Source organism: Argopecten irradians, chromosome 2 (genome assembly GCF_041381155.1).
Source record: "Argopecten irradians isolate NY chromosome 2, Ai_NY, whole genome shotgun sequence".
NCBI classification, from domain to species: domain Eukaryota; kingdom Metazoa; phylum Mollusca; class Bivalvia; order Pectinida; family Pectinidae; genus Argopecten; species Argopecten irradians.
The window spans coordinates 72,219,501-72,233,973 of NC_091135.1; the positions used below are offsets into that span (position 1 = coordinate 72,219,501).

Here is a 14,473-nt window from a genome sequence, read left to right on the forward strand (position 1 = left end):
AAGGTTTCATGAGTTTAATATGTGGTTTATCAGTCATATCAATCAATATAGAACTGTCTGAACAATCTTTGTAATAATTTGTCCAGCAATTGTAATCATCAATATTCCTCCACCACATAAAAATTTGTGTCTCCAATCCTTAGAACTCCAAGTTTTTGTCACAAGGACATACAGATTTGAGTCCTACTAGCTCCATGAAATCCAGATTCTATTTTTCTACAAGGAACATTTTATACCATCGTTCATGTCGAGGATTGTCAAACTGAGGAACAAAATTGATTTTTACAATTTCACTGAAGCCTTCACTGGTGTCTGGTTCTTCATACTTGGACCTGTTTAAAACATAAATGTGAGCAACCTAAGATTACATTTGTCTGTTTATCGTGGTCAGCCAATTTTTTAAAATAAAATCAACATTATAACTTTGTGTTGTTCTATAAGAGGGCTGAATTAATTCTATCTACAAAACAAACATGTATTTGGAACATTACATGCAAACAAATATACATTAAAATTGATGATTTAATCACTAACAACATTTTTAAAAACGTTTAAATAATGCTGTTTCACTCTCCTAATTATATAAGCACCTGTTATCTATTTTTCACCTTTACATCAAACAGATATACCATTCATGCCGGGAAATAAGCCAACATTAATTGACATCTTGTGTGATTACCTCATGCTGTTCATGGTGATCTCACTGATAGGTTTGTGACTTTTGTCCACCATCTCACGATACTGTCAACAGAAACACACATCTATCAGTCTAACAAGACTGTAAATGGAAAAAAGACACAACTAAAATCCTTAAGGAAAATATTATATTAATCTATAACATGAACAACAAGACGCCCATGGGCCTTAACGGTCTTAACACCTTAGTTCTGCTTGAGCGATCACACAGTACAGGTGACAGTGTCGACTGTGTATTTTAACGGTATTGTGGAAGGTCTTCTCCACGAATTTAAGTACCAACGAAATTATAAAATTTTAGAATCCACGAAAATTGAGCCCAACGAAAATAAATGATTTCACAGTACCTTAAATTTTAGCCATTTTGACTCATTTTGGCCCTGCCCCTCTGGCCCCTGGGGGACAGCCAGGACCAATATGGATATGGTGTTAAAATGCTATTTCAGGCTAATAATTCTAAACCAGGTTAAAATGCTATTTCAGGCTAATAATTCTAAACCAGGTTGACTCATTTCCTGTTAATATTAAGCAAATAATGTTCATAAACGTGTTTTTCCTATATAAACTATAGTAAATTTGACTCCCTCCCAAGGGGAAAATCGGAGATCCCAGGGCCATGAAATCACACATTTTGTAAAAGGCCTTAAGACCTTTCAATCTATGAACAGTATTTTTGAAAAGTTAGCCAATTTGACCCTTTTTGGCCCTGCGCCTCTGGCCCCTGGGGGTCGGCCAGGACCAATAAGGATATGATGTTAAAATGCTTTCTCAGGCTAATAATTCTAACCCAGTTTGACTAATTTCCTATGAAAACAAAGCAAACAATATTCATAATTTTGTTTTTCCTATATAAACTATAGTAAATTTGAGCCCCTCCCCAGGGGAAACATGAGACCCCAGGGTCATATAATTCACAATTTTTGTAAAGGGACTTAAGACCTTCCAATCTATAAAGAGTATCTGGTTCCATGAAATCTGTAAATTCAGAAGAAGATTTTTGAAGTTTTAGCCTATTTGACCCCTTTTGGCCCTGCCCCTAAGGCCCCTGGGGGTCGGCCGGGACAAATATGGATATGACAATAAAATGCTATCTCAGGCTTAAAATTCTAACCCAGTTTGACTAATTTCTTATGTAGAAACTTGACCCCCTCCCCAGGGGGAAACACAAGACCCCTGGGTCATATAATTCACAATTTTTGTAAAGGACCTTAAGACCTTTCCATCTATGAAGAGTATTTGATTCTACCAGTTTCAGAATTTCAGAAGAAGATTTTTGAAGTTTGAGTCTATTTGACCCCTTTTGGCCCCGCCCCTAAGGCCCCTGGGGGTCATTCATGGAAAATTTGTTAATTTGTTTTGGATTCAATGGCCATCAGGGATAATTCTGACAACATTTGACTAATTTTCTATAATAAATGACCAAATAATGCTCCAAAATGTGTTTTTTCACTATATAAACTATAGTTAACTTAATCCCTTCCCAGGGGGGAAACCTGAGACCCCAGGGTCATATACATGTAATTCACAATATTTGTAGAGGGCCTTGAGACCATTCTATCTATTTATAAATTTATACAAGTTCTGTTCCCCCTCCCCCAAGGATGTTTGTGGCCAAATTTGGTTACAATCCATGCAGAACTCTAGGACAAGTAGCGATTCAAAGGAATTACCTCTATTTCCCCTATTGGGCCTCGCCCTTCCTGCCCCCGGGGGACCAGAGCCAAAATTTATACAAGTTCTGTTTCCCTTCCCCCAAGGATGTCTGTGGTTTAAATTTGGTTACATTCCATTCAGAACTCTATGACTAGTAGCAATTTAAAGGATTTACCTCTATTTCCCTTGTTGGGCCCCGCCCCTCCTGCCCCTGGGGGACCAGAGCCAAAATTTATACAAGTTCTGTTCCCCTTCCCCCAAGGATGTTTGTGGCCAAATTTGGTTACAATCCATGCAGAACTCTAGGACAAGTAGCGATTTAAAGGATTTACCTCTATTTCCCCTATTGGGCCCCACCCCTCCTGCCCCCGTGGGGTCAGAGCCAAAATTTATACAAGTTCTGTTCCCCTTCCTCCAAGGATGTTTGTGGCTAATTTTGGTTACAATCAATGCAGAACTCTAGGACAAGTAGCGATTTAAAGGATTTACCTCTATTTCCCCTATTGGGCCCTGCCCCTCCTCCCCCCGTGGGGTCAGAGCCAAAATTTATACAAGTTCTGTTCCCCTCCCCCCAAGGATGTTTGTGGCCAAATTTAGTTACAATCCATGCTGAGCTCTATGACAAGTAGCGATTTAAAGGAAATGTTGACGGACAGATGGACGCCGGACGCCGGACGCCGTGCCATGACATAAGCTCACCGGCCCTTCGGGCCAGGTGAGCTAAAGATGTAAATTGTTTACGACACACGACGGACAACGAACAAAAGACGATTAGAATAGGTCACTTGAGACTTCGTCTCAGGTGACCTAAAAATGACATTCTAACCTCTGGGCCCAGATTGGGTAAGTCAGTGTGACCTTTAGATGTTAGATGGAAGGACAAATCTTACTCCTCAAATTCGTTTCAATCCTATGTATATTTGTCATCCTCAATATCCTTTCATTCCTATGTACATTAGTATCTGTTAAAACATATATGATTAATAACATCTTTACAATTTTTATTTTACATTACGTTTAGCTAACTCAAATTCTTATGATAAAATTGTTTACCACCTCCATGACTCAACTTATTGCTCTAATTGATATTGCTTCTAATATCTTGGTCATGGTCATCGCTATCTAAAATTAAAATGGTTTTACCCTTTCATTGTGTCGACACTGATAGGAAGAAGCAGTAAAGAGAAAACATCTGCAAGGTATGCCAGCCTTTTTTGCTAACGAGATATACCTGTGAAGAAATAAACATCAATAAAGTATATAAGTATAATACATACTTTGTTCTGTTAGAACTAAAGCCTTCCGATCTCTGTTGTTTTGTTAGAACTATAAACCTACCTATCTCTGTTGTTTTGTTAGAACTAAAACCTAGCGATCTCTCTGTTGTTTTGTTAGAACTAAAACCTACTGATATCTCTGTTGTTTTGTTAGAACTATAAACCTACTGATATCTCTGTTGTTTTGTTAGAACTATAAACCTACTGATATCTCTGTTGTTTTGTTAGAACTATAAACCTACTGATATCTCTGTTGTTTTGTTAGAACCAAAAACCTACCTATCTCTGTTGTTTTGTTAGAACTAAAACCTAGCGATCTCTCTGTTGTTTTGTTAGAACTAAAACCTACTGATATCTCTGTTGTTTTGTTAGAACTATAAACCTACCTATCTCTGTTGTTTTGTTAGAACTATAGACCTACTGATATCTCTGTTGTTTTGTTAGAACTATAAACCTACTGATATCTCTGTTGTTTTGTTTAGAACTATAAACCTACTGATATCTCTGTTGTTTTGTTAGAACTATAAACCTACTGATATCTCTGTTGTTTTGTTAGAACTATAAACCTACTGATATCTCTGTTGTTTTGTTAGAACTAAAACCTACTGATATCTCTGTTGTTTTGTTAGAACTATAAACCTACTGATATCACTGTTGTTTTGTTTAGAACTATAAACCTACTGATATCTCTGTTGTTTTGTTAGAACTAAAACCTACTGATATCTCTGTTGTTTTGTTTAGAACTATAAACCTACTGATATCTCTGTTGTTTTGTTAGAACTATAAACCTACTGATATCTCTGTTGTTTTGTTTGAACTATAAACCTACTGATATCTCTGTTGTTCTGTTGGAACTAAAACCTACTGATATCTCTGTTGTTTTGTTAGAACTATAAACCTACTGATATCTCTGTTGTTTTGTTAGAACTATAAACCTACTGATATCTCTGTTGTTTTGTTAGAACTAAAACCTACTGATATCTCTGTTGTTTTGTTAGAACTAAAACCTACTGATATCTCTGTTGTTTTGTTAGAACTAAAACCTACTGATATCTCTGTTGTTTTGTTAGAACTATAAACCTACTGATATCTCTGTTGTTTTGTTAGAACTAAAACCTAGCGATCTCTCTGTTGTTTTGTTAAAACTAAAACTTACCAATGTCTTTGTTGTTTTGTTAGAACTAAATTCTACTGATATCTCTGTTGTTTTGTTAGAACTAAATTCTACTGATCTCTATTGTTTTGTTAGAACTAAAACCTACTGATCTCTCCGTTGTTTTGTTAGAACTATAAACCTACCGATATCTCTGTTGTTTTGTTAGAACTAAAACCTTCCGATCTCTCTGTTGTTTTGTTAGAACTAAAACCTTCCGATCTCTCTGTTGTTTTGTTAGAACTAAAACCTTCCGATCTCTCTGTTGTTTTGTTAGAACTAAAACCTTCCGATCTCTCTGTTGTTTTGTTAGAACTAAAACCTTCCGATCTCTCTGTTGTTTTGTTTGAACTAAAACTTACCAATTTCTTTGTTGTTTTGTTAGGACTAAATTCTACTGATCTCTATTGTTTTGTTAGAACTAAAACCTACTGATCTCTCCATTGTTTTGTTAGGACTAAAACCTTCCGATCTCTCTGTTGTTTTGTTAGAACTAAATTCTACTGATCTCTGTTGTTTTGTTAGAACTAAAACCTAGCGATCTCTCTGTTGTTTTGTTAGAACTAAAACCTTCCGATCTCTCTGTTGTTTTGTCAGAACTATAAACCTACTGATCTCTCTGTTGTTTTGTCAGAACTATAAACCTACCGCTCTCTCTGTTCTTTAGTTGTATTTGTGTTGTCAATAACAACACTTTTATTCTCTTTGAGTGATTTGTTACACATAGCTACACACTTCTGCCAAGTCCCGAGGGTGTCCTGGAAACAAAAATAGTGACTTAGTACCTACATATAGCTACACACTTCTGCCAAGTCCCGAGGGTTTCCTAGAAAAAAAATAGTGACTTAGTACCTACACATAGCTACACACTTCTGCCAAGTCCCGAGGGTGTCCTGGTAAAATAAATAGTGACTTAGTACCTGTGTATTATTTGTATTTACTAAGTCTAAGTGAGCTACTGTGGAACTTGGCTTAACCAGACCCTGTGCAAACCGGAAACTTGTCCATACCGATTAATTTGTGTGGTTCCAGCATACTTATTAATAAGTTATACTACCTAAAACCTGTATAATGCGGAACTTGTCTACTCTGAAAACTGGACGGTATCTTAGTAATCTTACTCTTCTTTTCTTTGCAAAATTAATTTGGGCAAACCGGTGACAATGTTTTAACAACATTGAGCAATCAAAACAAAAAATATTTATTCATGCCTCTGATTCAAAGCAACAGTCCGATCATGAGGCGCCTACAAGGGATTTACCTATAGGAGATTTCAGAAAAGATGGTGTGACGTCACAGAAAGTTTACAAACATTAGGTACCAATCAAATAATGTAGTTACCTACCCTGTTAATTTGGATATAACCTTTTGGTACCAATTGAGAGGTGGAGAAAAAAGACTTTCCAGCTGTAATTGGAGAAAATATTATAACAAGAGGCCCATGGGCCTTAACGATCATCTGACTCATGGCACAAAACAACAAAGTCACAGTATAAAGTAGTGGTTAACAATTAATATAAACAATACAAGGAACTCCTTAGTTGAATATGTAAGTTTCTGAAATAGGTAAATGTCATTTGTTGAACAAACTTGGTAGCCCTTCATCCATATATGGTTGTAACCCATTCAAGGATTAATATGAGGAGGAGGAGTGTGATTTTAAAGCCAAATTTCAGCAAAGCTCCCATTTTGGACCTCCGCCGTACTAACCCCATGGGTCTTAGCTCGGTCCTTTATAAAATATGATTGTCCTCACCTAAAGTTCCCCCTTCTGAATCAATTAAAACCCCTATAGACCAATTTTCATTGAGATCGGAGACTGAAACCTTAAAACAGGAAGTGGGCCAGCGGCCATCTTGGAATACCAAAAATCTTTATGAAAATGTTTGCATGTTGTTCGGCATCAATTAAAACCCCTATAGACAAATTTTTCATTGAGATCGGAGACTGAAACCTGAAAACAGGACATGGGCCAGCTAAAATTAGAAAATTTGCCCTTTTGGGGCCCAACCCCTCAGCCCTTAGGGGTCAGACCAGACTCATTTATATAAAATATGATTGTCCTTCCCCAATAATATTTCACACCATATATGGATGAAATTCATCCAAGGATGAAGGAGGAGTAGGATTTTAAAGCTAAAATTAAGAAAATTTGCCCTTTTTGGGCCCCATCCTTAAGCCCCTAGGGGTCGACAAGGCTCATTTATATAAAATATGATTGTCCTTCCCCAATGATGTTTCACACCAAATATGGATGAAATCCATCCAAGGATGAAGGAGGAGTAGGATTTTAAAGCTAAAATTAAGAAAATTTGCCTTTTTGGGGCCCCATCCCTCAGCCCCTATGGGGTTGGACCAGGCTCATATATATAAAATATGATTGTCCATCCCCAATGATGTTTCACACCAAATATGGATGAAATCCATCCAAGGATGAAGGAGGAGTAGGTTTTAAAAGCTTATATTAAGAAAATTTGCCCTTTTGGGGCCCCACCCCTCTGCCCCTAGGGGTCGGACCTATCTCATTTATATAAAATATGATTGTCCTATCCCAAGGATGTTTCACACCAAATATGGATGAAATCCATCAAAGGATGAAGGAGGAGTAGGATTTTAAAGCTAAAATTAAGAAAATTTGCCTTTTTGGGGCTCCATCCCTCAGCCCCTAGGGGTCGAACCAGGCTCATTTATATATAACATGATTGTCCATCCCCATTGATGTTTCACACCAAATATGGATGAAATCCATCCAAGGATGAAGGAGGAGTAGGTTTTAAAGCTAAAATTAAGAAAATTTGCCCTTTTGGGGCCCCAACCCTCAGCCCCTAGGGGTCGAACCAGGTTCATTTATATAAAATATGATTGTCCGTCCCCAAGGATGTTTCACACCAAATATGGATGAAATCCATCCAAGGATGAAGGAGGAGTAGGATTTTAAAGCTTAAATTAAGAAAATTTGCCCTTTTGGGGCCCCACCCCTCTGCCCCTAGGTTTCGGACCTATCTCATTTATATAAAATATGATTGTCCTTCCCCAAGGATGTTTCACACCAAATATGGATGTAATTCACTCAAGGGTTTAGGAGGAGTAGGCTTTAGTATAAATAGTTTTACGCACGACGCACGGCGGACGGCGGACGACGCACGGCACACGGCGCACGACGACGGATGAAACACAATGACAATAGGTCATCCTGACCTTCGGTCAGATGACCTAAAAAGGAAGAAAAAAGAAAGCAAATAAATAGTTTAACCAGAGCTGCCATAGTTTTAATTTTTTGTATCAAAACACTGGTAGTGTTGAGAATAGGCGTTTTGTGTATTATATAAACGGGTTTGTAACCAAAAATGTGAACTATTTCTATGTTAATTTTTTGTGTTTCATATAATATGTGGTAATTGTGAATTAATTATTGGTTTTATTAGTCAGGCACCTTACAAAACAACTAAAGTTTGTATAGTTTCAACAATAAAAGTTAATTTGTCGACATTTGAAATTATGTAATAGGCAGGTCATTAAGTACATTATAGTATCAATTTCTGAAAATTTAAATCGAGATTGTATAGCGGAAAAATGATAATCCTCAATACATTGATATCGATCACCATAATGACAGCTCTAAATCTATCAGGTTACAACAAAACAGTAAATAGCCATTCTATTAAAATGACATGGACAGTTCACCTGCTTTGTTACTAGCCTAATCATCATGGCTGTTTCTTTAGGAATGTACATTATTATTTTTAATCAAATTTGTTTGATTTACTGTGATAAAACAGTTTTATACTCACATGCTGGAAATCCCACCAGGATAACCATCTATAAGAACACATTTACATACAATTACTCCTTCAGACAGCTAATTCTATCATTGTTACCCTAAACACATACATTTACATACAAAGACTCCTTCAGACAGCTAATTCTATCATTGTTACCCTAAACAAACACTGTTGTGTATGAAAACAGGGTGAGAATTTCCAAAGACGTCACATACATCAATATCAAGACATTGGAACTTCACAAGTCTGTATTATTAGTTATATAGTTGAGGGTCAGTAAGCTGTATAGGAGGCTCAGGCTACGCCCTCACCCCCTATAAAGCTTATTGACCCTCTATGCCTTTATAGGGGGTCAGTAACTGACTAAATAGCAAATTTATCGCATCAAGGACCATTGATTTGTTTCGTAAAATCTTTGGTTACTATTCATTTTGTCAAGAATCGGAAATCAAACTGGAATCTTGTTTGATGATTCAAACAATCACCACTTTTGAAATCATTCTGAAGTATGCCTACATATTCATTTATACTGTGCGTATTTCTTTTCTAAATCTGCAAATAAAATTGATAAGGAACCTAACAAAAGATATCTTAGAACTTACCTCCTTGGTAGACAAGACAACTTCAGGTCTTGTATCTTAGAACTTACCTCCTGGGTAGACAAGACAACTTCAGGCCTTGTATCTTAGAACTTATCTCCAGGGTAGACAAGACAACTTCAGGCCATGTGTCTTAGAACTTACCTCCTGAGTAGACGAGACAACTTTAGCATCAACAGGATCTGTGAGGCAGTCTCCGCTGTCAACCTTCCTCTGTTAACAAGAGAAATGTAAGATAACATGGCAGCTCATCACGAGAATCATGGTCAAGTGTTAAACCTTCAGAGCTCCAAAGCCAAAGGTCTTTTCCTTATAAAACTAGAGCTGTAAGCCTGGATGCAAACTTTGTTTCTTTTTTCTAATTATCATTTTACTAGGATGATATTTTCAATCAAACGTTCATGGTCATCATTTCATTATCAAACTATGATTTAACTGACTACAACAATGATAAATAACCTGATATCATTACCGGATCATAGTCTGGCATATCGTATTTGGCCTTGGACTGGTTGAGGAAGTACTCTTCTGGCGTGTAGAACTTAAGTCCAGCATTCATAGCAAACTGTTAACACACACACACAAAAAAATATCACTATCACATTTCATTGTTCAAATGTTTCTATATATGTCCCAAAGAGCATAGCCACAGGACACAAACAGTAAAGTAAATAGGCAAGTGTTACAACAATTTTAGGCTAAACTTGTCATGGTATGATAACTCACAACACCTGTAAAGGTATGATAACTACACCTCTAAAGGTATGATAACTACACCTGTAAAGGTATGATAACTCACTACACCTGTAAAGGTATGATAACTACACCTGTAAGGTATGATAACTACACCTGTAAGGTATGATAACTACACCTGTAAAGGTATGATAACTACACCTGTAAAGGTATGATAACTACACCTGTAAAGGTATGATAACTACACCTGTAAAGGTATGATAACTACACCTGTAAAGGTATGATAACTACACCTGTAAAGGTATGATAACTCACTACACCTGTAAATGTATGATAACTACACCTGTAAATGTATGATAACTACACCTGTAAAGGTATGATAACTCACTACACCTGTAAAGGTATGATAACTACACCTGTAAAGGTATGATAACTACACCTGTAAAGGTATGATAACTACACCTGTAAAGGTATGATAACTACACCTGTAAAGGTATGATAACTACACCTGTAAAGGTATGATAACTACACCTGTAAAGGTATGATAACTCACTACACCTGTAAAGGTATGATAACTACATCTGTAAGGTATGATAACTCACTACACCTGTAAAGGTATGATAACTACACCTGTAAAGGTATGATAACTACACCTGTAAAGGTATGATAACTACACCTGTAAAGGTATGATAACTACACCTGTAAAGGTATGATAACTACACCTGTAAAGGTATGATAACTACACCTGTAAAGGTATGATAACTCACTACACCTGTAAAGGTATGATAACTACACCTGTAAAGGTATGATAACTACACCTGTAAAGGTATGATAACTACACCTGTAAAGGTATGATAACTACACCTGTAAAGGTATGATAACTACACCTGTAAAGGTATGATAACTACACCTGTAAAGGTATGATAACTACACCTGTAAAGGTATGATAACTACACCTGTAAGGTATGATAACTACACCTGTAAAGGTATGATAACTACACCTGTAAAGGTATGATACCTCACTACACCTGTAAATGTATGATAACTACACCTGTAAAGGTATGATACTCACTACACCTGTAAAGGTATGATAACTACACCTGTAAAGGTATGATACTCACTACACCTGTAAAGGTATGATAACTCACTACACCTGTAAATGTATGATAACTACACCTGTAAATGTATGATAACTACACCTGTAAAGGTATGATAACTCACTACACCTGTAAATGTATGATAACTACACCTGTAAATGTATGATAACTACACCTGTAAAGGTATGATAACTACACCTGTAAAGGTATGATAACTCACTACACCTGTAAATGTATGATAACTACACCTGTAAATGTATGATAACTACACCTGTAAAGGTATGATAACTAACTACACCTGTAAATGTATGATAACTACACCTGTAAATGTATGATAACTACACCTGTAAGGTATGATAACTACACCTGTAAGGTATGATAACTACACCTGTAAAGGTATGATAACTACACCTGTAAGTATGATAACTACATGTATGATAACTACACCTGTAAATGTATGATAACTACACCTGTAAGGTATGATAACTCACAACACCTGTAAAGGTATGATAACTACATCTGTAAGGTATGATAACTCACTACACCTGTAAATGTATGATAACTACATCTGTAAGGTATGATAACTCACTACACCTGTAAATGTATGATAACTACATCTGTAAAGGTATGATAACTCACTACACCTGTAAAGGTATGATAACTCACAACACCTGTAAAGGTATGATAACTACATCTGTAAAGGTATGATAACTCACTACACCTGTAAAGGTATGATAACTCACAACACCTGTAAAGGTATGATAACTACATCTGTAAAGGTATGATAACTCACTACACCTGTAAAGGTATGATAACTCACAACACCTGTAAAGGTATGATAACTACATCTGTAAAGGTATGATAACTCACTACACCTGTAAAGGTATGATAACTCACAACACCTGTAAAGGTATGATAACTACATCTGTAAGGTATGATAACTCACTACACCTGTAAATGTATGATAACTACACCTGTAAAGGTATGATTACTCACTACACCTGTAAAGGTATGATAACTACACCTGTAAAGGTATGATAACTCACTACACCTGTAAAGGTATGATAACTACACCTGTAAAGGTATGATAACTACACCTGTAAAGGTATGATAACTACACCTGTAAAGGTATGATAACTACACCTGTAAAGGTATGATAACTACACCTGTAAAGGTATGATAACTCACTACACCTGTAAAGGTATGATAACTCACTACACCTGTAAAGGTATGATAACTACACCTGTAAAGGTATGATAACTACACCTGTAAAGGTATGATAACTACACCTGTAAATGTATGATAACTACACCTGTAAAGGTATGATAACTCACTACACCTGTAAATGTATGATAACTACACCTGTAAATGTATGATAACTACACCTGTAAAGGTATGATAACTACACCTGTAAAGGTATGATAACTCAAATAATCACTACACCTGTAAATGTATGATAACTACACCTGTAAATGTATGATAACTACACCTGTAAAGGTATGATAACTACACCTGTAAAGGTATGATAACTACACCTGTAAAGGTATGATAACTACACCTGTAAAGGTATGATAACTCACTACACCTGTAAATGTATGATAACTACACCTGTAAATGTATGATAACTACACCTGTAAAGGTATGATAACTACACCTGTAAAAGGTATGATAACTACACTGTAAAGGTATGATAACTACACCTGTAAATGTATGATAACTACACCTGTAAAGGTATGATAACTACTACACCTGTAAAGGTATGATAACTACACCTGTAAATGTATGATAACTACACCTGTAAAGGTATGATAACTACACCTGTAAAGGTATGATAACTACACCTGTAAAGGTATGATAACTACACCTGTAAAGGTATGATAACTACACCTGTAAAGGTATGATAACTCACTACACCTGTAAAGGTATGATAACTACACCTGTAAATGTATGATAACTACACCTGTAAAGGTATGATAACTCACTACACCTGTAAATGTATGATAACTACACCTGTAAATGTATGATAACTACACCTGTAAAGGTATGATAACTACACCTGTAAGGTATGATTACTACACCTGTAAGGTATGATAACTACACCTGTAAGGTATGATAACTACACCTGTAAAGGTATGATAACTACACCTGTAAATGTATGATAACTACACCTGTAAAGGTATGATAACTCACTACACCTGTAAAGGTATGATAACTACACCTGTAAAGGTATGATAACTACACCTGTAAAGGTATGATAACTACACCTGTAAAGGTATGATAACTACACCTGTAAAGGTATGATAAACTACACCTGTAAAGGTATGATAACTACACCTGTAAAGGTATGATAACTACACCTGTAAAGGTATGATAACTACACTACACACTGTAAAGGTATGATAACTACACCTGTAAAGGTATGATAACTACACCTGTAAATGTATGATAACTCACTACACATGTAAATGTATGATAACTCACTAACTGTAAAATGTAAATGATACCAATAACCTCCTAAACTGTATGATAACTACACCTGTAAATGTATGATAACTCACTACACATGTAAAGGTATGATAACTCACTCACCTGTAAATATATAACCTCATGTAAATGTATAACTCACTACACCTGTAAAGGTATGATAACTCACTACACCTGTAAATGTACAATAACTCACTACTACACCTGTAAAGTATGATAACTCACTACACCTGTAAAGGTATGATAACTCACTACACCTGTAAAGTATATAACTCACTACACCTGTAAAGGTATGATAACTCACTACACCTGTAAAACTAACTATGATAACTCACTACACCTGTAAAGGTATGATAACTCACTACACCTGTAAAGGTATGATAACTCACTACACCTGTAAAGGTATGATAACTCACTACACCTGTAAAGAATGATACACTCACTATGATAACTCTGTAAAGTAAGGTATGATAACTCACTACACCTGTAAATGTATGATAACTCTCTATACCTGTAAAGGTATGATAACTCACTACACACTGTAAAGGTATGATAACTCACTATACCTGTAAAGGTATGATAACTCACTACACCTGTAAATGTATGATAACTCACTATAACCTGTAAAGTAGATAACTCACTACACCTGTAAATGTATGATAACTCACTACACCTGTAAAGGTATGATAACTCACTACACCTGTAAATGTATGATAACTCACTTCACTGTAAATGTATGATAAACTCACTATAACCTATACCTGTAAAGGTATGATAACTCACTACACCTGTAAAGGTATGATAACTCACTACACCTGTAAAGTATGATAACTCACTACACCTGTAAATGTATGATAACTCACTATACCTGTAAAGGTATGATAACTCACTGTATCTGTAAAGGATGATAACCTCACTATACCTGTAAAGGTATAACTCACTACACTTGTAAATGTATGATAACTCTCTATACCTGTAAGGTATGATAACTCATTACACACCTGTAAAGGTATGATAACTCACTATACCTGTAAAGGTA

General features: G+C 36.0%; 1 protein-coding gene across 1 annotated transcript in view; it reads right to left on the reverse strand.

The window, feature by feature from the left end:
- The window catches only part of LOC138316838 (bifunctional polynucleotide phosphatase/kinase-like), a 46,998-nt gene continuing 32,525 nt past the window's right edge, over window positions 1-14,473 (reverse strand). Inside the window, exons 6-13 of the mRNA XM_069258492.1 lie at window positions 9,633-9,725; window positions 9,305-9,373; window positions 8,571-8,598; window positions 6,125-6,186; window positions 5,428-5,537; window positions 3,493-3,580; window positions 680-741; window positions 1-332 (exon numbers count right to left, since the gene is read on the reverse strand). Of these exons, the coding sequence (XP_069114593.1) occupies window positions 209-332; window positions 680-741; window positions 3,493-3,580; window positions 5,428-5,537; window positions 6,125-6,186; window positions 8,571-8,598; window positions 9,305-9,373; window positions 9,633-9,725 (636 nt within the window). The 3' untranslated portion in view covers window positions 1-208. The remainder of the gene's footprint in view (window positions 333-679; window positions 742-3,492; window positions 3,581-5,427; window positions 5,538-6,124; window positions 6,187-8,570; window positions 8,599-9,304; window positions 9,374-9,632; window positions 9,726-14,473) is intronic.